Consider the following 22,609-nt stretch of genomic DNA (forward strand, 5'->3'; position numbering starts at 1 on the left):
ACCTTTTTTTTTTTTTTTTTTTTTTTTTTTTTGTATTTTTGAGACAGTCTCACTGTTTTGTCCAGTTTAACCTCAAATTTAGGATCCTCCTGCCTCAGACTCCCGAGTGCTGGCATTACAGATGTGCACCACACCTGGCTTAACCTTTCCATCTTTAGAATAAGAAAAGGTAGTTTGTGGAAACCCTAGTTTGAAACTGACTACTTCATACTGGCCTTGTTACACTGGGCTAGTGACTCCGGGTTTCATAGTCTCTATGTGCTCATCCATAACAAGGCGATATTAGCATCTAATCTCAGAGGACTGATATTAATATACTAATAACTAGCCGGTGCCAGTGGCTTGTGCCAGTTGCCCCAGCTACTCAGGAGGGAGAGATCAGGATTGTCGTGGTTCGAAGACAGCCCACAAAAATAGTTCCCCAGACCCTATCTCGACAATACCCAACACAAGAAAAGGGCTGGTAGAGCACCTGCCTAGCAAACGTGAGGCCCAGAGTTCAAACCCCAGTACCACACACAAAAAACCCTAGTATACTCATATATTAAATGTATTATTAGCTTCTCTTGCAGACTCAAGGAAATAACCTACATCAAAGAGCTTGGTGCAGGCATTCATAGCATAGGAAAGTTTATTTTTCCTTTTCCTGTTTCTCTTCCAAATCTGCTTAATGTGTTGAGTTGTGAGTTCCTAGCTTACCATCTTTCCCTTCACCCCAACAAGGTGAAGTCAACATTCTGGACTCTTGTGCCATTTGTGCCTTCCGTTCCCTCACTTGACCTCAGACACCTGCTCAGCCACCCATTCCCGTGACCATACTCAGAACCTACCATTGTCAGAACATCAAAGACAGGTTCATACCTCCCACTCTCGTTCTTTCTGCTTCCCTGCTCCTCTTCCCATGGCAGGATATTTTCAAAACCAAACAACCTCTGTATTTTCAATAATCACTTATGTTCAGCCCAGGTACATACCACACAACCAAATACCTACAAGGATCAAAGTGGAAACCCACATTGGCTCTTCCAATTTCTTTCTTCCTTTTTTTTTTTTTCCCCGTAGCACTACGGTTTTGAACTCAGGGCTTCATGCTTGCTAGGCAGGCGGTCTACTGCTTGAGCCATCCATCAGCCCTAAAGCTGAACTCTTAAAAAAATTTCCCAGTGGTTTTCGGAATCTCCTTCTTACATTGACAATCATACTGTCTGTGAATAATGAAGGTCTTGTCTTTCTTTTACAGATCTTGCACTTTTTCTTGTCTTACTGCACTAGTAGGGAATTCTCGTACAATCAGCATATTCTGAGCATTTTTGGTTCGACTCTTTTTAATTAATTAATTTATGTATTTATTTTTGCTTTTTAGTTATTTTTTAGGTAGGATCTCCTGTTATTTCGACTGGGGCCAGCCTCAGACCATGATCTTATCTCCTTCTCCAGAGTAGCTGGGATTACAGAAGTGAGCCACCGGACCTGGCCTGCTGTCTGACTTTAAAGATACATACTTGTGTTTTGAAAAGATTTGACTTGTGGATTGGGTTCTGGCTCCATGTCAGATTTCCTAAGTATATCTTCTTCTATTATAAGATTTTTGTCGGAAAGTATATGACCATTTTTTTGATCCATGTCAGTTTTCGCAGGTCAACTTTTGCAGAGATTATTGAACCAGAAGACATGGGGGCTGGGTAGGTGCCCTGAGATCAAAGTAGTCCAGATGGATATCCAGAGCATCTAAAGAAGGCAGCTTGTATTGCTCGCTGATTAATGATAGTGAGGGAGACAAGGCCAGGTGTCCGCTTTTGTGAGAGATTGGAAATCCAGTATTTGGCAGCCCGGATGGGTCTAATCTCAGTGGCTTGGGCACCTGAGGGTCTAGGGTCTCTCGTGTGTGACTTATCTCTGTCCTCAGTGCACCAGCTTCCATACGTGTTAGCATTTTTATCATCTTTTTTTCCCTCAAATCTTTCACCCACCTCTAGACAAATCCTGACGGTAGTGCTTCCAAAATCTACCCCAAATCTGACCGCTTTCACCTTGTCCAAGCCACCACCATGCAAACTGTTTAGAATATGCCTGACTTGGGCATTATATTTAAAAAATAACAGGTTGGCAGTGTGACTCAAGTGGTAGATCACCTGCCTAGCAAGCATGAGGTTCCGGGTTCAAATCCCAGTACCGCAAAAACATAACCCCCCCCCAAAAAAAAAACCTAAACCAAATCAACTAAACAAATAATAACAAGGCAGACTGGGCCTGACCAATAAATTCCCCATTTTTGGCTAAGGTACCGTTAGTTATCTCCACTTTACATAGAAGGCAGCTGGGGCTCAGAGAGTGAAGGGCTACATGGTAAGATCCTATTAACAAAACAAAACAAAAAGAATGAGGCTTCTTTCTCTCCTAAATGTGAAGGCGCTGACCTCAGTGCTGGCGGTGTGGCTTCACAGTCATGGGGATCCAGGTTGTAGCCAAGCAGAATTGGTTGGACTCTGCCAAGCTCATTCCCTAGCGCTTGCAGGAAGGAAAGGCCACTTCATCCTGCCCACCCTTGCTGGGGGTGGGAGGGCCCTTCAGGTGCCCACGAACACAGAAATACCACTCAGGCAGGTGTAGTAAGTGTGGATGGACTCCTCCTTCAATCTCAGCTGCAAGTATTGCTTTGGTTATTACAACTAGTGGTTATCAATGTCCTCTCCAGTAGGAATTGGCCTTGATTATAATAGCAGCAGTTTTGCAAATGTTTAAGTGTATTATTTTTAAAATTAGAAACAGGAGGCAATGATGTTACAGACTAAACAACTCAGATGTGGGGAGCAGGCAACCCTCAATGGGTGTCCATGCTGAGCTAGCATGTCTGATGAGGAAGGCTGTGTGATAGTGGCCAAGGCCCCACTACCTTTTTTTTTTTTTTTGAGACAGGGTTTTGCTGTGTAGCCCAAGTTGGCCTTAGATTAGTGATTTTCTTGCCTTAGGCTCACAAGTGCTTGGAATACAGGTGTGTCTTAGCACACCCTGCTCCCCCCTTTTTAAAAAATTAATCAGGGTATAGGCTAAGCTGCCGTAACAAAAGTATCTTCAAATATAGGTTCTCAAAGACATTGGAAGTTCACTTCGCTGATGACACAGCTCAGAATGTGGCAGGCAGTTAGGACAAGTAGGCAACTCTGTCCTGCAAGATTATCAGAGACCCTTCATAACTTCAGGAAAAGAGTTGCCATTTTGAGTGGGGGAAACAATGCTACTGGAGAAAGAGCACCATATAGGGTCGCCTGCTAGGTACCTAAGTGGAGATGTGTAGTAGCCAGTTGGGTGCATGTGGCTGGATTCCAGGGGAGAGGCCTGGGTGGAGGTGTGACTTGGGAAGCATCTGGGTACAGGTGACATCCAAAGTTATGTGACTGGGAGGGAGCCTGAATAGGGTGAAAGCAGACAGAGAAAGAGAGAGAGGGCCCGGGCTGAGAACAAAGACACTAACAGTAAAGGGAGAAGAGGAGGAATCAGCAAAGGAAAAGGAAAAGCAGGTAGGAACTACCAGAGAGGAGGAGGGGAGGCTTCCTGGAAACCAAATTAAGAAAATGTTTCAAGGTAAGCACCAATGTGCTGTGTCAAATGCTGCAGAGCCCAGTCAGGGCGAGGACCGAGAAGTGACGGTGGTTATGCAGTAAACTGGAGGTCACCGATGACGTTGACAGGGCAGATTCAGTGCAGAACAAGAAAGTGATTAAGTGGGGAAAGGAATGGGAGCCAGGGAACAGATAAACGTCTGGGAGTTTTGCTGCACAGTGAAACAGTCAGCAATGTTAGGGCAGCTGTAGGGGAAGCGGACGGAAGTGATGGAAGTGTGAGGAAAGTGGAGAAATAGAATTCTTTAGGATTTGGGACAGGGCAAACGGAAGGACTTTTGAAACTGACCTGAGAATGTAGGGAGCGCTACCTTTTGCCTCTCGAGATTGGTCCTACTCGGCGCTCCGTAGTCCATGTGCGTTTCCTAGGAGACGGAGACGCGAGAGAAAAGGCGGGGTCTTGTTGCGAAGTTTGAGTGGGTTGGGCTGTTGTGCGGCCCACTGCGAGAAAAGGAAGATGGAGTAGCCGAATCGGCACTTCAGAAAACAGGGGCGCTACGGACTCACGACTTTTCTATTTGCTCTAATGGAGCAAGGCTTTCACAAGTAAGTAGAAAGGAGCGTCGGTGGGGTGGCGAAGTGCGCATGCGTGTCCCCCGCTAACCCGGCGGTCTCCCCGCACCCTCACTGACGTCATCCACTCTTCTGGCCACGCCCTCTCAAGCCACACCTTCGTGGACACGCCTCCCATACGCTCCTAGTTTCCCTGCTCTGGCTAACTCTTGTGCCTGGTAGAGTGGGGTTTAAAGTTCGAGACTCCACGTCCGTTTCAAGTTTGCTGCTGAGATGATGGAAGTTTGGGCTGGGGATGATGGAAGTTCTTTCCTGCCTTAACTCTCTCCAGACCCAACCACCCTGGGACTCGCTCCGCAGTCCACAAGTTTCAGGTGAGTGCAGGAGGGCTTGGGCGAGGTGGGGGCTCGCAGACCCTACAGTCCACCCGCCTTTAACTCCCACGATTGTGCCTGCTCCGCATAATAGAGTCTGAAAACCCAAATTCCAGGCCCACCTATGTCACACTTTTGTAGTGGGACCCGGAGCTAACCTATGAACCTCACTTTTCTCCCCTCAGTGCCCTGTCAGAATGTAAAGGGAACTCAGGGCCTTTTACACCAGCCCTTTTTTTTTTTTTTTTTTTGTGATTGGTTTTTTGGAGAAAAGGTCTCGAGAACTATTTGCGTGGGCTGGCTTCGCACCGCCGTCCCTCTGATCTCTGCCTCCTGAGTAGCTAGGATTACAGGTGTGAGCTACTGGTGCCAGACTGTAAAGTTATATTATGGTGCTCACTTACCGAGCTCTCATTGCTCACAGTTCTTAGCACTTCATAAACTGGACTTCCTTAGTAAATTCTGGCTGGCTGATTAAAAAAAATTGATAGCCAACATTTATGGAGCATTTATGACATACTTTACAAATATCTCTAGGGATTCTTACATTAACCCACAGAGTTAGATTGTGTTACTAGACCCACTTTACAAATGAGAAAATGGAGGCTGAGAGAGCTAAAGTCGCTTGCTCAAGGACACAGGTATTTGAAAAGGTGAGACTGGGTTTTGAACCCACCATACTGTGTAACTGTGTTATGCCTGGTTGCATTATGTTCCCTGGCAGCGGTCCAAGCAGAAAACGAAGACACCTAGTCTGCCTCCGCTGGGACAAGCCCGCAGTGCTAATAAGAGCAAAATGAAGACCTCGACTAGAGTTCAGCCAGGTGGGCAGAGGCACTTGGGGGCCAATGTGGGTGTTGGGGACAAGATAGAGTAGCTGCTCTTGGCCTTTGGTGACACCATTCACATTAAGGTAGGTTTAACTAATGTAACAAACAGCCTCCAAATTTAATATCTATACTATACTATATATATGCTCTATGGATGCTCTCTCTTTGTAGCACTGGGGTTTGAATTCAGGGCTTGGCTGCTTGAGGCACGCCTCCAGCCCTCAAGTATTAATATAGATGATCATTCCTCATTAATGTAAAAGTGTATTTGTAGACCTGTTCCACACGTTATTCTCGGATCCAGGTTGCTTTGACCCTCTAGCTCTGATACTTTGTTAAGACCTTGAAAACCCCTGATGGATCCTTCCGTGTCTTGCTGGCAGAGAGGGAAGAGCATGGATGATTTGTGGGCAGTTTTTTGAAGACCCAGACTTGAAGTGACATCCATTTCTACTCAAGTTCCAGGGGCTGTAACTCAATCACATGACCCCTCCTAACCATAGGGAAGGTGGGAAATGTAGTCCAGCTGTGTCATGGGTTCAAATCTCTCTGCTCTTTCTTCACTTGGGAAAGTTATCATCTCTCTCGGTCTTAGTCTTCTCGTTTGTGAAATGGGATCACGAAAGGGATTATGGTGAGGATTAAATGAGAATATCTATGGAAAGCATTTAAAACATTGTTGCTCAACCATATCAGCCCCAATGGCCCTTTATTTTATTGATTTATTTTTTTGTGCTACTGGGGTTTGAACTCAGGGCCTATACCTTGAGCCACTCCCAACCCATTTTTGTGAAGGGTTTGTTTTTTTTTTTTTTTTTTTGAGATAGGGTCTCAAACTATTTGCCTAGCTGGCTTTGAACCACGATCCTCCTGATCTCTGCTTCCAGAGTAGCTAGGATTATAGGCATGAGCCACTGGCATCCGGCCCAACAGCCCTTTAAATAACAGATGTTTTGAAACATCCTTTAGTATCCTGGATTGAACTTCATAGGTAATACAACTTATCTACATATGTACCTGTGTGTGTAATTCCCCACTCCGCCTCATTGCCCTGGAGTGGGGAATACCCTGGAGTACTCAACCCCACAAGGGGGCAGGAGAGTAGAGTGCCAAGTAGCCAGCATCCCACTATGTTTTACCTCTTGGATGCTCATTGGGGTTGGTGTTCAGGCTCCCACTGGGTTCTGCTCAGTGGGTAGGCAGGGTTGGGAGGGGTGGGGAGGTAAACCCTAGAGGTAAATAGTCTCACTTTATACCTCCTCCCCTGGCTCATTACTGCTGCTCAACCCTGAGACAAAATCCTGGAGAGGAACTCAGGGAGCTGTCTGCTTCTGCCAGGTGGGGATCAGAAGCTGAGTTTCCCACTGAGCCCTACTCCAGCTGAGGAAGCAGAGCAGTACCAGGCCCAGGTGAAGGGTCAGCTCCCTGATCCACATGGCCAACACTGCCCAGCAGGGGAAAGGGAATGTATCTATACACACATGCACACACACAAGGCTAACTCATCTTTGAAACAGGTGCAAAAACAATTCATTGGAGGAAAGAAAAAAGTTCTTTGCACAGAAGGTGCTAGAGCAACTGGAGATACATAGACCAAGACAAACAAACAAACAAAGAACCTCAGCTTTTTTTTCTTTCTCTTCTCTTTTCTTTTTTGCTGAGGATTGAATGAACCCAGGTCCTTACACGTACTAAGCATGTGCTCTACCACTGAGCTATGACTCCTCCCGTCCCCATGACTCTCAATTCAACTGGACAATGGGCAACAGACAGGAAGAGACATTTCACCAGAGAGGATATACAGGTGGTAAACAAGCATGTGAAAAGATGTTTGACATCAGTAGCCATTAGGGACATGCAAATTAAAAACCATGATGAAGTCGAGATGTAGTGGTGCACACCTGTAATCCCAGCACTAAGGAGCTGAGGCAGGAGAATCTCCAGCCTGGGCTACATAGTGCAACTCTGTCTCAAAAAAGCACAACCAAATCAAAAACAAAACCACAATGAGGTATTACTGTGCATCTGTGAGAATGGCTAAAGTGAAAAATAGCAATAGCACCAAGTGCTGGCAGAGGAGAAACTGGGTCATGCTACATTGCTGGTGGGACTATAAAGTGATGTAGCACTCCGGGAATGATAATGGCAGTTTCTAATGAAATTCAGCATGTGATATTTCCTTATGACCCAACAGTTGTACTTTTGGGTACTTAGTCCAGAAAAATGAAAATATGATGTTCACACAAAAGCTGGTACATGGACGTTTGTGTGCATAGCAGCCTTTCATGATCCCCAAACCAGAAACGACTCAGATGTGCAGATGTGCTTGCACAGGTAATGATTAGCAAAACTATGGCTCATCCATACCTCAGACTACCATTCAGCAAGAAACGGGAAGGAGCTATTGACACACTCAACGCTTGAATCTCCAGAGAATTACGCTGAGTAAAAAAAGCCATTCCTAAAAGTTACACGGTGTATGATTCCATTTATATAACATTCTGAGAATGACACGATCGTGGGAATGGAGGACAGATAGTGATTGTCCAGGGTCACGGTCAGCTGGGAGGAGGGTAGTATTGGGGTGGAAGTGGTTGTGGTTACAGAAGATAACGGGAGGGATCCCTGTGTTTGTGCAAATGTCTGACAGTCAGTATCCTGTTTGTGATATTGTACTGTATTTTTACAAGATGTTGCCATTGGGGAAAGTGGGTAAAGAGTACATAGGCTCTCTTCATTTATTAAAACTGCATGTGCATCTGAATGTATCACAAAAAAAAAAAAAAACCCAAAAAACTTAAAGGGTTGGGAATGTGGCTCAAGTGGTAGAGCTCCTGCCTAACAAGTGAGAGGCCCTGAGTTCCAACCCCAGTACCACCCAAAAAAGAAGAAAAAAATTAAAGATAAATCAAGACTGACAATAATGAAACAAGTATTATTAAAGCCACAGATCTTCCCTAAGCATTTAAGTACAACTTAAGACTCTTTACAAAAAACACTTGTAAGGGGGATTTTGGAACTTGGTTTGTTAAATCGCCCCCCCCCCCAAATCTTTTAAGCCTCATTTAAAAGTTTAATATCTTTATTTTCACTTTTTAAATAGTTCCTATTAAAAAGCATTGAATATTTAAATAATTCTTGTACTAGATGTGGTGGTGCATGCTTATAATCCCAGCACTCAGGAGCTGGAAGCGGGGGGGGGGGGGGGTTGAGAATTTGAGGCCTCAGCTACATAGTGAGTTCAAGGCCAGCCTGGGCTACGTAGTGAGACCCTGTCTCAAACCCAAGCCAAATTGGGTGTGGTGGTGCTAACCTGGGCTACATAGTGAGATCCTGTCTCAAAAAACAAGAAAAACACCAAAATCAAAAATAAAATTCTTCTATATCTCTCCCGGACAACCAAACTTCTTTTTTTGGCAGTACTGGGGCTTGAACTCAGGGTCTTATGCTTGTTTAGGTGGGTGCTCTATTACTTGAACCACATCCCCAGTCCTCAACTTAATGTGAGTATCACAGATTAACCTATTAATCATTCTGCCTCTTAAACAATCCTGTTAAATGCCAGATATTTACGAATAATTCACACAGTTAACAGGATTAAGGGCGTTGATCTGCTTGAGAAAGAGCTGAACTGGGGTCTTGGTGGGGTCTGAGAATGGAGCTGCAACCGGCTGGGTGACTTGCGGCATGCTGGTTCAGGACGGGCTGAGCGGAATCTGCCCTCCAAGTGCCTTTACTCCCTGTCTAGCAGGACCTCGGCTTGCATAGTATTTTAGAGACAGCTGACGGGAGTTTTGCATAGCTGTGATGCCTGCCAGGGCTCTGGGCCCAATTCTCAAGTCACTAGAAATTAATAGTAATTAGTACTGCGTATCCAGCACTGAAGATGTGGCAGTCAGTATTCCAAACACCTTGAGGCATGATGACTTCTTTTGAACTCAGGGCTTTGAGCTTGCTAGGCAGGGCTCTACCACTTGAGCCACGCCCCCAGCCCTTTTTGCTTTAGTTATTTTTTCAGATAGGGTCTTGAGCCTTTTGCCCAGGACTGGCCTGGACCCTGATCTTCCTACCTCCAGCTTCTGACTAACTTCTTTTTTACCTTCACGACAAACCTGTGAAGTAGGCATGGTGATTATTTCTATTTTATAGATGGAGGGACTGAGGGACACAGAGGTCATGTGACCTTCCTGGGTGACAGAGCTAGTAGAAGGCTCTGTTTTCTTTAGTTCTCGTTTTATCCCCCTTTCTCAACGGACCTGTCTGTCAGTCAGGTTGGGAGAGCAGTGGTTTGGACTTGGGTCTGCCAAACTGTGGTCCTCTTGCTGTCTCCTGCTGTGTCAGGACATGACTCTCCTGGATGGATGTTTGGGAATGGGGGGTCTGCCTGGTTTATCTTAGCATTTCCACTAAGGATGGGAAGCTTACTGTTAAGGTCGGGGAGGGTCTGCCCCTGGCTGTCTGTCCTTCCTTGCCAGTCTGTCCTCCTTTCTGTCCCTATGGTCACTGCTTTCCCCTGGGCTTGTCCCTCTTTTACAGCAAGGCCTAGAGTGGGGCTGGGAGTCTTTTGGTGGGTGGGGTCTTTTCCTCTGTCCAGTGGCAACTCATAAGGCTGCGAATGGGTGGGGCTGAGGCCTGGGCCCCGTCTTCCATTTTCTGGAACCTGGTCCCAGGCCTGCTGTACCCTCACTCTCTCTCTGCCCTCTCCCATCTGTTCTCAGTGGTGCATTCAAAGACCACTCCTGTAGGGACAAGCCAGCTGAAGAATCCACAAGAACTGCATGGAAGGGAGCAGGTGCAGCCTTGGAAGATGCAGGCCAAACTCCGGTTAATGAGGGTAGGAGCAGCATCTTTCTGCAGCCCCAGGCTTAGGGCAGGGAACAAGGGGTGGCTATATGCACTGAACTCTTCCTGGTTCCTCCTCACAGCAGTCCCATGGGCACACTTAGCATTCCTCTTTTCCAAATGGAGAAACTGAGGTGCAGGGAGAGAAATGACTTATAGGTCACATGGCCAGAGAATGGCAGTACCAGGGGTTGAAGCCAACTTAAACGTTTGCTGTTGTGTTTGGATTCAGGGAAAAAATCAGAATCACTTCACTACATTGGGAACATAGTCTAGTGTATCATTTCACCGTTTCCAGTGTCGCAACCCTTTGTAGAATGCAGCACACTGGGAAGCAGGGCTTAGAAGCTTACTATTAAAATTCTCAACAGTGTGGGGCCGTAGGTGTAATGGATAATGCAACTGACTACAGATCAGAAGATTCTAGAATTCTCACAAAACATTCCACTGGAGATAATTTTCTTATCATGCATTATCATCATTACTATTTTATATATACACATGTATACATATATATATATATATTTTTTTTTTTGGTGAGACTGGGATTTGAACTCAGGGCTTCACCCTTGCAAAGCAGGCACTCTGCTGTGCTTGAGCCACACCTCCAGTCCATTTTTGCTCTGGTTATTTGGAGATAGGGTCTTACAAACTATTTCCCCGGGCTGGCCTCAAACCACAATTCTCCTGATCCAGCCTCCCAAGTAGCTAGGATTACAGGTGTGAGCCACTGGCCCCCAGTTATTATTATTTTTTGAGACAGGGTCTCTGTGTAACCCAGGTTGGCCTGAAACTGGCTCTGGCATCCAGGCTGGTCTCAGACTCATGATCCTCTTGCCTCAGCTTCCTGCGTGCTGGCCAGGCCTTGCATTCTCATGCTGAGTACAGCAGGGATGAGATCTGACTTAGGTTTTCATAGGAGTCCTGGGCTGCTGCCGCCTTGTGGAAAATGGACTGTGGGGGCAAGAGAAGGGAGCAGAAACTGCCCAGTTGGTTCATTCTTGGAGACAGAGTAGGATCCCAACTCTGTTCCTCAGCCTCAGGCTGATGATTTACTTAGTCTGCAATTCACTGGGGTGTGAACTCAGGACCTATGCTTGCTAGGCATGTGCTCTACCACTTGAGCCACTCCACCAGCCGTTTTTTGTGATGGGTATTGTTTGAGATAGGGTCTCGAGAACTATTTGCCCAGGCCTGGTTTCAAACCAAGATCCTTCTGATTTCTGCCTCCTAAGTAGCTAGGATTACAGGTATTACCCACCGGTGCCTGACTCAGTCTGCAATTCTGCACAGAGTGCGTGGTAGGCGCCAGGCAATGTACTGGGCATTGGGGGATTAGCATAAACAAGGCACTCTGAATCACACAGGAATGGAGCTTATACTTGAAGGGAGACACACAATAAATGAATTAAAAAGACCTTACGGAACAGTTACCCATTAATTTATCCATTCCATACTCACAGAGCTCCAGACTGTCCTTTGGTGGTACTGTGATGACACAGATGTAGGCCCTGCCCTCCTGGCTCTGACACAATAGGGGAGGGAGATAAGCAAGACAGTAACAAAATAAAATGTCTTGTTATATTAGGGGAGACGTGACTGTAAGCTGTTAATTGCACGGTTACAAATTGAGGGAAAGGATGAGGAAGGAAACAAAGCAGGCTCCACGTGAGATGTGGTGGTCAGTCGAGATTATTAAATCCTAATATCAGACTCGTCTGCCAGTGGGACGTTGTTAACCATCCATATTCTTGGGCTCAACCATAGCAAGACAGGCACAGCAAGCCCCTGACCTGATAACAGGCATTTTTCACAAGATGTTTCTGGAGATGTGGAGGTGGGGGTGGGAGTGAAGACAGCAGCTCTGCTGTGTGTGACCTTGGATAGGTTACTCAGTCTGATCTTCAGGTTCAGTTGTTTAAAGTGGGGTAATGTAGTGCCCATCACCTAAAAGGGCTGTGAGGTGTGCCACACAGTGTCGGGCACAGGTCAGCACTCAAATCTTTGCAAATAGATGGGGAGTATAAGAACTGCGGGCTAGGAAGTTCTCGGTGAAGGACAGAGAAGTGAAGGGAACAAGAGGAGTAAAGAAGAGAGCAGATGTTTACACCAGGAGCAGAGGGGTGGAGCCAAAGAGACGAGCATCAGTTACTGTTCACCGAGTGCGAAGTGGTGGGTTGTGAATTGATCTTATTTGCTTTTTTTTTATTACAGCTCTCTGAAGCAGGTATTAGTTATTATCAGCTTTAAGTAGGGATAAATGGGTTCTGGAGGTGAATTAACTTGTCCGGATTTCCTGACATGGTAAATGTCAGAGCTGGGACTTGAACTAAGGTGTGTTTAGGCTTCACATCCCAGTAATAATCACTCCACAGTTCAGCCTGGCCTTGTAGCTTTAAGCCCACTCAGTTCTTGTTTTAGCATAATAGACAGACACTGGGGCTCAGAAAGCCCCAACAGCACTACCAGCTGTTGGCTGTGTGTCATTGAGTCAGTCATTTAACCTTCCTGATCCTCCACTTATCAGCTGGAGGATGAATTGACACCATGTGTGTCACCTGCAGAGCACCTGCCTGCTGTGGCGTGCAGCAGTTATTATTGGTGGTGGTGGTGTCAGTTTCTGTACCTGTGGATGTAACCTTAGACAAGGCACTTAACCCTTTGGACCTCCTTCCCACAAGGGTTGTATGATGAGATGGGAAATGGTGGCTTTTCCTGCTTCTCCAGACCTGGCCCTTTACCTCTGCGGCCTTCTTACCTACCTGGGGTGTTTATTTATTTATTTGGCAGTACTGGGGTTTAAAGTCAGGGCCTCACACTTGTTAGGCAGGCACTCTACCACTTGAGTCACTCTGCCAACCCTTTTTGGTGTTGGGTAATTTTGAGATAGGGTTTTGTGAACTGTTTGCCTGGGCGGGCCTTGAACTGCAATCCTCCTGATCTCTGCCTCCTGAATAGTACAGAAATACTGATCATAATATTAAAAACCCTAGACTGTATTTCTGTACTTCACTGATTCTAAGAAGCCATTGAAAATAGGGCACATTTTAATTTTAATTTTATTTACCCTCTGAGGTATTTGTCAATTAGATGGTGACATGGCCATCTTAGAGCTGTGAAATGTGGGGAAAATTGCATTCAGGATGGATGAAAGGGTGACGGGGCACCCTTACTGCAGACAGTGGGGAACCCAGCCCACCTGGGACTGTCTTTACGGGGAGGCTTCAGATGCGGGTGTGGAGGGAGCCATCCCTAACCCTGCTCTGCATCCGCAGTCCATGCTGCGGACCCAGAGGACCTCGCTGCAGGAGCTGAGCAACCACGAGCGCTTCCTCATCAAGCTCAATGAGGAGCTGATCGAGGCCATCCGGTGCATGGAGGACAGCACCGCCCTGACCGTGCGGACGATGGTGCAGCAGCACTACGTCCTCGGGGTGAGCGAGCCAGCCAGATGCGCTGCCTCTGCCCTTCCCCGCGTTCCTGCCCGAGGCCCACGCGCCCTCTCCTGGCCGCTCCCAACACCTGCATGTGCTGCTTCCTCCATCCGGGAGCCACAGCTCTTCACCCTTCCCCCCACCCACTGGGCTTTGGAGCCATATCCAGGTGGGGGCTCACCCCAAAGCACTTACTAGCTCCGAGACTTTGGGCTAACCTTGTCTCTCGAACCTCTGTAAAGTGGGGTGCAATAGCACCCACCCCAGAGAGGGGTGATAGCTGGCACACAGGATACTGGTGCTGGGGTAAGTTGCTGCTGCTGCCACCACTAGGGACGGCCTGGCCAATACTACCAGGAAAGGCTTACACAGTGTAATAGGAAATGCTTTACGTGTATTCCTATAATCCTTATAAAAGCCCTGTGTTCATCCATATCTAATTCTCCTTCCAGTGGGACAACAGGCAGGTAGCCTCGTGTGTGTGCTGTGCTGCACGTGAGGGAAGCAGAGGGGACCACTCACCCACACAAGGGAGCTTCGGGAAGGCTTCCTGGAGAAGGCAATTCTTGGGCTGAAAGCTTCAGGGAAGGCACTGATTGGCAGAGATTGGAAGAGTGCTGCAGGCAGAGGAAAGGACTTAAGCCCTGGGGTGAGAGGCTGTGTGTGGATCAAGGAGCCACGTGTTCTGAGTGTGGCTTGACAGTAAGGTGTGACGAAGGAATCAGAGAAAGATGAGTTTAACCCAGGTCAAATCAAGCAGGACTTTGTCCACCAAGGTGAGGAGTTTGTTGAGGGGGCAGAGTAGGAGCTGACACTTCTCCAGTCTCTGGTTAGAGAAGTTGAATTGGGGACTCTTAGGAGGTGTTGAGTGGCCACAGCCTCTGGTGAACCCTGAAGCCAGTAGAGGCTCAGGTGAGCTGACCCCTCCACTCCTGCAGAACGTCATCGACATCTTGGAATACTCAAACAAGAAGAGGGTGCAGGAGTTGAAGACTGAGCTTCTAGAGTGGGAAGTATTGGAGAAACTCAAGTTGAAACGTAAGAAGCTCTGGTGTGAACTTCTGGGCCCTCATCCTTGACCTTTTGGGGAGGGCACCACAGGGCTTTCACCTCGTATCTGCCTTTCAGAAACCATTAGGCCCATCCTGTCCCTTCTAGGGAGATGGAATTGCTAAGGCACAGAGCTAGCACTTTCAGGCCCTGGGTGTCTGCATGCATTTTTTTTTTTTTTTTGGTGATGGTACTGGGGTTTGAACTCAGGGCCTCATGCATGCTAGGCAGGCACTCTACTATTTGACCCACCCCACCAGTCCTTTTTTTGTGTTGGGTATTTTGGAGATAGGGTCTTGGAGAACTATTTGACTATGCTGACCTTGAACTGTGATCCTCCTGATCTCTGCCTCCCAAGTAGGCAGGCTTACAGGTGTGAACCATCGGGGCCTGGCTGTATGTCTACATTTTTATGGCAGCACTTTCACCCAGTCATTACCATCTGTGATATAGGGAGGAGTTTCCCATTTTATAGAAGAGGAAGCTGAAGCTAAGGAAGGTTAGTATAGGCAGGAGTTAGAATCCAGTCCTAGCCTGACTCTGCTTCCCATCAAGTTCCCTCTGGGGGTCAGAGGCTGGGCCAGGACCCAGGTCTCCTGGTTTCCATTGTGCTGGGCCTGTGGTTTCTTCTCCCTGAGAAGCCTAGATGCTTTCTGAGTATAGGCTTGGTATGCCGGGCAGTCTGAAGCATTGGGGATCCCCTCCACAGAGGAAGGCAGGACAGACTTGGTCTTAATGTCTTAGGAGCCATCTCTCTGATCTCACTTCATTAGAAGTGAGTGCCTGAGGCACCTGAGGTTGGATGAGCTGGTAAGGGCCACAGAGCAGACAGTAGTAGAGTTGGGCTGGACTAGGGATCTTGCACTGATGTCATTTCTGTTTCCTGCCCAGCATTGCCTCTCTGCAGACCTGGGAGACTCTTTAACAGGCTTAACTTTTCACCATCTCCTTCCTTGTGTGAGCTCACCTCAGCCCATATCCCCCAGTCCATTAGCCAAAGAGAGTAGGGCCTCCTGGGCCTCCTGGGAGTGTTCTTTGAGGGAAGGCCCTGTCTCCTGCCTGTCCAATTGCATCTTCCTTCCTCAGGCCTGGAGCAGCAGCTGGAGCAGCTGCATGCAGAGAACAAGATGACCCACGAGGAGGCGCGATTCCTGAGCACATACATGGACCACGAATATCCTGTCAAGTCTGTGCAGATTGCCAGTCACATGCGCCAACTGCAGCAGGCAAAGGACGACCAGAAGGTAGAGCAGCCCCTGACCGTGCTGCACTTGACCATGTGTGAGGCAGGGCCAATGATCAGCCTCCTTCTGCTGGTCCCCAGGACGAGTTGGATAACCTCAGTGAGATGCGTAAAGTGGTCCTTGGGTCTTTGTCTAATATGATTCAGGAGAAGAAGAAAAGCATTCTGAGGTCTCTGATGATGGTGAGTAGCTAGAGGCTGTGGTGGGGTTTCCAGGTCCTGCCTCAGCCTCTCTGTCTTCCCTGTCCATGCCTACCAGGTACTGCTGCCCAGGGAGAGGCACCCAGGGGACAGATCTCTCCTTTTTCCACAGAAAACCCAGAAACCTCATGAGAAGCGTCTTCTGCAGAAGACTCAGAATAGCCAGCACACGCAGAAGTACACAGTCTGGGTCAGAGGCGTGAGTGGAAGAGGGCAGCGAAGGTCTGGTGTGAGGGAGCAGAGGGGAAGGTGGTCCCCAAGGCCTATGGGACACTGGCTTATCCTGATCTGATGCTCAGAAAGTCCCCTTCTCTGGTGCTGGCTTTCCTCCTTGCCACCGCCAATACTATCATTCACCTTTCACCTGGGAAGGGAATTCAAGCTGACTTGGGACTTGCCTCATTGACCACTATCTCTGCCTGGTGCCCAGCATCCCATTAGTAACACCATGGCATTGCCTGCTTGCACTGTTATCCACTGCCCCCTTCACTCCTTAATTCTTGTCAGTACCACCAACCACTATCAGTGTTCCTGAGCATTTACCACCGTCACCCTCTAGAATTGTCACCATCTGCCACCTTCATCAGTTTTCAATGCTAGTGCCTTTCATGATCTCTGCCAGCCTCTCCCACCCATAACTTTCATAATCAAGCCGTCCCAGCCCAGCATAACATGTCTCTGTTCTCCACAGTCCCCTCACCCTTGTCAGCACCATGGAGAGCTTGGTCACTTGCTTAACAAACCCCCGACCTGCACAGAGAGGCCCCCTGTCTGAAGTCCAGCATGTCCTAGTGACATAGCCCATACTATTCCCCCAGGTCTCCTTGCTCCTTGTGTATTTTGCCTTTGTCTTCCCTTCACTGGAGGCCATGGGCTTTCTCTCTCCTCTCCTGTGCCTCTCCCTCAGCTTATTGATCAAATGAGGAAGGAAATACCCACATTAATGGCTGAGGTGGAAGAGCCCCAAGCTGAGATCTTGGAAACCCGAGAGGTCGTTTTTGAGGATGTTCTGCTTCGGAGACCCAAGTATGTGACCTTTTGCAGCTGGCCACGCTCTGAGCTCCAGAAGGCTCTCTGTTTTAAGGGAGGGCAGCCTGGGTGTAGGTGGCAGAACCCTGTCCAGGGAGGGAGGAGGCCTGGGTTCCACCTTGGTTCTGCCACTGGCCATAAGCAGATATGATTTTTCCCATCTCTGGGCCTCGTTGTCCCATTTGTGTCCATGAAGCTAGGTTAGGTGATCTCTAAGGACCATTTTAGTTCCCAGTGTGTCAACTGGATGGGCTGTTGAGGAAGGCAGAGTTGAGTGGGGTGGTTGGTTCCAGAGAAAATACACTACAAGGACAGAAGGATGTTCTCTCTGCTTGGCAGGCTTCTGAGCCCCAAGGGAACAATTTCTTCTAAAACCAATTCTTTGCCTTCTCTCCCTTAGCTCAGGCTCTTTGTGGTTGAACTGGGAGGTACCCAAAGCCAAGTGTCTCCTTGATGGCACTAGAGGACCATGTGTGACAGAGTGTGGCATTTGCAAATTACTGAATTTTCCTGGTCATTGGTCATTTCTTTGTTTGTCTCCTCCTCCCATACTTTCCTTTTCTTTACTAACTCCTTATCTCCCTTTTTTTTTTTAAGTGATGCTGTTGAATTTGTGAAGTGCCAGGGAGCATGTGAATAAAGTAGCCCTTGGCTCTGTCACCAAGGAACCAAGAAGGAACCAAGACGTTAGTGGACAATAAGCTATAAATGTAAAGTTGTGGCCAAGCCAAGAGCTGCTAAGGAGGGGTCCATGGCTGTGAGAGAGCATGTCCCAGGGCAATGAGTCTGTGTGGTCAAGGAAGATTTCCCTGAGAATATGACATTGAACTGAGAGCTGAAGGGTGTATAGAACATTAGGACTGGGTGCCAGTGGCTCATGCCTGTAATCCTAGCTACTCAGGAGGCAGAGATCAAAAGGATTGTGGTTTGAAGCCAGCCTAGGCAAATAGTTCTGGGAGACCTTATGTCAAAAAAACCCTTCACAAGAATAGGGCTGGTGGAGTGGCTCAAGGTGAAGGCCCTGAGTTCAAGCCCCAGTACTGAAAAAAAAAGAGGCAGCTCATTAGGCAAAGAGGCTGGAAGAGAGCTCAAGAAAGAGCAATTCCAGTATTCCAGTGGCAGTGTTGGGGTCTCTGGGGGATATAACGAGTGGCCACCCATTCTCTTTACCTGGGCTCTGAATGTGTTGAAATAAGACTGACAGGGCTGAGGCTAATGTGGGCCAGATTACCACTTTTATTCTGCTAAAGATGACTTTTGAGAATGTGGCTTACATCTCCAGGTATGTTGGCCTCTGAATTCTGACTCAGAATTAGGCAGATTGCACCATAGGGGATCTGGACCCGGCTGGAGCCTGCCCTTGGAGCACAGGAGAGCACCATCCTTGTGGGCTGCTTGGTGCTGAGCCTCCTATGCCCTGTCTTCTCCAGATTCACCATTTGGTATCCCACTGCCTTGGCAGGAGCAAAGGGAAGAAAGGGACAGAGAGAGGCAAGGAACAGTGCGCTCACTGACACCCTTGCCTGCGAAAGGGCACACCAGACATGGTAGCAGCTCTTCCCCCTGAAGAGCAGGAATTACATGTTGCTAAGCAGAGCTTCTTCAACTAGGGCATGCATTGCAAACACCCGGAGATCGTGTTAGAAGCAGATTCCAAATCTGTAGGTCTGCAGTGGGGTCCGGAGCGCTGCATCCTTAAGTTCTTGGGTGTTGCCGTTCTCTGTGGACCACATGCTGAGTGGTGAGACTCTGAGGATCATGATAGGAAGAAGCTTGGTATTTCCACCAGGTGGTGGCTGGAATGTGGAGCAATGGGGAATGCAGTGATGCAGCAATGGGGCGATGTGGAAGGAGCAGGCAGTGCATCCTCTGAGGGCCTCCAGGCAGTGTCCTGTAGGCCAGGGTTTTGTATTTGATCCTAAAAGCAAAGGAAGCCGGGTACTGGTGGCTCATGCCTGTGATCCTAGCTACTCAAGAGGATTGCAGATTCGAAGCCAGCTCTAGCTAAATAGTACATGAGACCCTATCTCGAAAAAACCCCCAATACAACAAAACAGGGCTGGTGGAGTGATAGAGTGCTTGCTTAGCAAAGCCTAGCAAGTGTGAGGCCCTGAGTTCAAGCCCCAGTACGCCACCCCCTCCAAAAAAAAACCAACAACAACTAAAAGCAAAGGATTTTAAGCCAGAGTGATGCCGTGATCAGATCAGTATTCTTAAAAAGTCATTTTGAAAGCAGGATAAGATTGGAGAGAAGCCAGAGTGGGAGCTGGAAGTCCAGTTGGGTATGATGGCAGTGGTCCAAGGGAGTGCTGGGAGTGGCCTGGCCAAGTGGGTAGCAGATACAATGGGACAACTAGGTGGATTGGAGGAGTATTAATGAAGGGAGAAGCTGTAGGTCTCAGTGATGTTTGGATGTCGAAAGCACAGGGCATCACGAACAACCCCTAAGTTCCTGGCTTTTATACCATGTGGGTGGTGGTACCAAGTCCAGAAACGGAGGGCTGGGGAGTGGGTGAGGGGTACATGTGTAGATTCACCCAAGAGCTTAGTTGGACAGTAGGTTTGATTGATGGAGCCATATATTAGCAGTTGAGAAGGTAAGTATAGATCTCAGAGGACGACAGCTCACATGTTGGCAGGAGATAGAAATTTGGGCATTGCCAGTATAGAAATGCAGTTTTTTAAAAAACTATTTTGAAAAATTTCAAATACACACAAAAAAAGAGAGGAAAACATAATGAATACTTTGTGGCCCATCTAGATTTAGAAGTTGTTACATATGTAAATGTATAATATATAATATATATAAAATTTTCTTGGTGGTACTGGGGTTTGAACTCAGGGCCTCATGCTTGCTAGGCAGGTGCTTTACCACTTGAGCCACACTCATAGCCCTTTTGCTTTTAGTTTGTTTTTCAGGCAGGGTCTCATGCTTTTGCCTGGACTGGCTTAGGACCACAATCCTCTTATCTCTGCCTCCTGAGTATAGAAATTGTTATATTTTTGCCATTCTAGCTTCACCTTCATCCTTTCTTTCTTTCTTTTTTTTTTCTGAAGTAGTATAAGTTGTAGATACTCTGATATTTCAGCCTACTTTGTGTATAACAGTAGATTATAGAACCCATGAACATGGATGAGCCCTTGGACAAGAGTGGGCGAGAGTTCAAATCTGCAGCCCTTTTCATGCCTGTGCTGGTCACTGAGATGAAGAGTATTTGCTGATGGGACCCCATCTCTCCTTCTACTTTCATGGGAAGACTAGTACCTGTCATCTATTGAGTACTTACTTCATGCCAGCACTATTGTAGGTCTCATTTAATTCTCCTACCAGGGAATTGGAATCCTCACCCCCATTTTTCAGATGAGGAAGTTGAGGCTTGCTTGCTGTGTGGCACATAGTGGGTGCTGTCACATAGGTGCCACACAAAGGAGAATGGCTCAGAGAGGAGAAATAAATCCCAGTACTTGGGAGGTCGAGGCAGCAGCAGGATTGTGAGTTTGAGGCCAGCCTGGGTTACATAGTGGAGGCCCTGTCTCAAAAGAAATAAAAAAGGAAAAGTGGCTTGCTGAAGGTGACACAGAGCAAGTCACCCTGACTCCAAAGACAGGGGCTTCAGTGTCTGAGGCTTGAGTTCCTGCTCCCTGTTTACCTCCGTCTTCTTTAGGTCAACATTAGTCCTGCCAAAGTCATTTCTTTTCCATTTTTGACATTCGTTTGTATATACTTGTACATGTATGCACCTGTGTGTGTATGCACAGTTGGCCACAGGTTATGTTTTGGGATGGGCCCCTCCAGTATGTACCACTGTTTAAAAGAAACTGGGGGTTCCTCTGAGGGTGTGCTCTCCTACTCCTAATCCCTATTGGCCCTTCACACTCCTCTTTGCTGCTTCCCACCAGGTGCACCCCAGACATGGCCATTGACCTCAACATCCCAGTGGAAGAGCCGCTCCCCTTCTAGATGGCTGTGCTGTGGGTCACCTCCACTCCCTGCTGTCTTCCCAGCACCTGGAACCTTGATTGCTTTCCTTCCAAGACCATGTATCTATTTAGACCCTGATCTGCAGTCCTTCATCACCCTTTCCCCTCCTTTCCTGTCTATAGGGTTTTTTTTTTTCTCTCTCTCTCTTTCTCTCTTCTTTCTTCTGGGTTGGGGCTGCTTTTTGGGCCAGGTAAGAATTCCCAGTCAATTCTGCCATTCTTTTTTGCCAATAAAGCTGAATTTGCATTTGCTTTGTGCTGGTGTGTGTGGTTCCCAGCTAGGCTTTGCGGAACACATGATAGGAATGGATTTTGCCTTAAGATAGGGGGTAGACAGCTGTGCTGACTGCATCTGGGGCTCAGAACTTTTCCAGAAGAGCTGAAGGAACCCCTTTCCCCAGCTCTATGGTTCCCTCCTGGTACATTGGGAACTTAGCTTCCCTTCCAATTTGTGCCCAGGTTTGTTGAGGCAGTGTTAAGGTGGAGGGGAGACTCCTTGAGATTAATTCACCTGGGAACTTGCTGGTCTTTTGTTACTGATGGCTGTCTCTTTTCTTGTCCAGCCATGTGACTGTCCACTGCTTCTATCCCAACTGCATAGGAACATGAACCACACTCACTCATGTACAGAGTTATGCACAGCTCCACACTGCAGACCCTTCTACGGTGGACTTAAGGGTACACTGCCAGGTCTTTCATCAAATGTGGACTTGAAGATGCTTTCCGCAGTCTTCCTTCCAGCAGCCAGACGCTTTGGGTCTACAGAGAGCTACTCACATTAACTGTAATGTGCAAGCATCAAAGGCACAGAGCCTTCTTTCTTTGCTCACTTTCCCTACCCCTCCCTCCTCTTCCCTTTCTGCTTTTTGTGGGACTGAGGTTTAAACTCAGGGCTTCAGGCATGCAAAGCAGGCTCTCTACTGCTTGAGCCATGTCTCCACTCCATTTTGCTCTGGTTATTTTGGAGATGGGGGTCTCACGAACTATTTGCCCAGGCTGATCTTTAACTGCTATCCTCTCAATCTCAGCCTCCATAGTAGCTAGGATTACAGGTGTGAGCCACCGGTGTCTGGCCTTCCTACTCTTCTGATCTTACCTGCCCCCCTTTGTTTTTTGTAGTGCTTGAGACCAAACCTAGGGCCTCAGGCGTGCTAGACAAGTGCTCTAGCACTGAACTACATCCTCAGCTCCAGAGTGGGTTTGTGGAAAGCCCTGTGACTGGGTCAGACTGCTTGCATCCATCGTGGGATTGCACATGAGCGTTTTCACTGCACAGGGGAGGTGCTGAGCAGAAAGGAAGGGTCTGCAGGCAGGCACGTATTCATGGATTAAGTGCAGAAGCCAAAGTATATCTATGTAATGGTCCACGTTATCAGTGTCACTGTTTATCAGAGGCAGCAGGGTTGTGGGTCTTTGTGCCTGGATACTTGTTTTGACGAATATATTTGTGTTGCCCATTGTAAGCCATGTGGGACAAGTCAAGATTGATTTG

At 47.6% G+C, this 22,609-nt stretch overlaps 1 protein-coding gene across 2 annotated transcripts; it reads left to right on the forward strand.

Annotated features, from left to right (window-relative positions):
- The first annotated feature begins 13 nt into the window (after positions 1-13).
- C5H20orf96 (chromosome 5 C20orf96 homolog) lies at positions 14-22,034 on the forward strand. Of its 2 annotated transcripts, XM_074074504.1 has the most exons (11): positions 14-4,166; positions 4,465-4,507; positions 5,232-5,331; positions 10,056-10,171; positions 13,455-13,613; positions 14,552-14,651; positions 15,750-15,907; positions 15,988-16,089; positions 16,220-16,306; positions 17,015-17,133; positions 21,037-22,034. In XM_074074504.1, the coding sequence occupies exons 1-11, from the start codon at positions 4,147-4,149 to the stop codon at positions 21,095-21,097; spliced, it is 1,065 nt and encodes a 354-aa protein (XP_073930605.1). In that variant the 5' UTR covers positions 14-4,146; the 3' UTR covers positions 21,098-22,034. The 2 variants fall into 2 exon arrangements, with proteins under 2 accessions (XP_073930605.1, XP_073930606.1); XM_074074505.1 differs by lacking the exon at positions 21,037-22,034 and having other exon boundaries at positions 16,220-16,329; positions 17,015-17,115.
- Positions 22,035-22,609: the final 575 nt, after the last annotated feature.

This window comes from Castor canadensis, chromosome 5 (assembly GCF_047511655.1).
Source record: "Castor canadensis chromosome 5, mCasCan1.hap1v2, whole genome shotgun sequence".
NCBI classification, from domain to species: domain Eukaryota; kingdom Metazoa; phylum Chordata; class Mammalia; order Rodentia; family Castoridae; genus Castor; species Castor canadensis.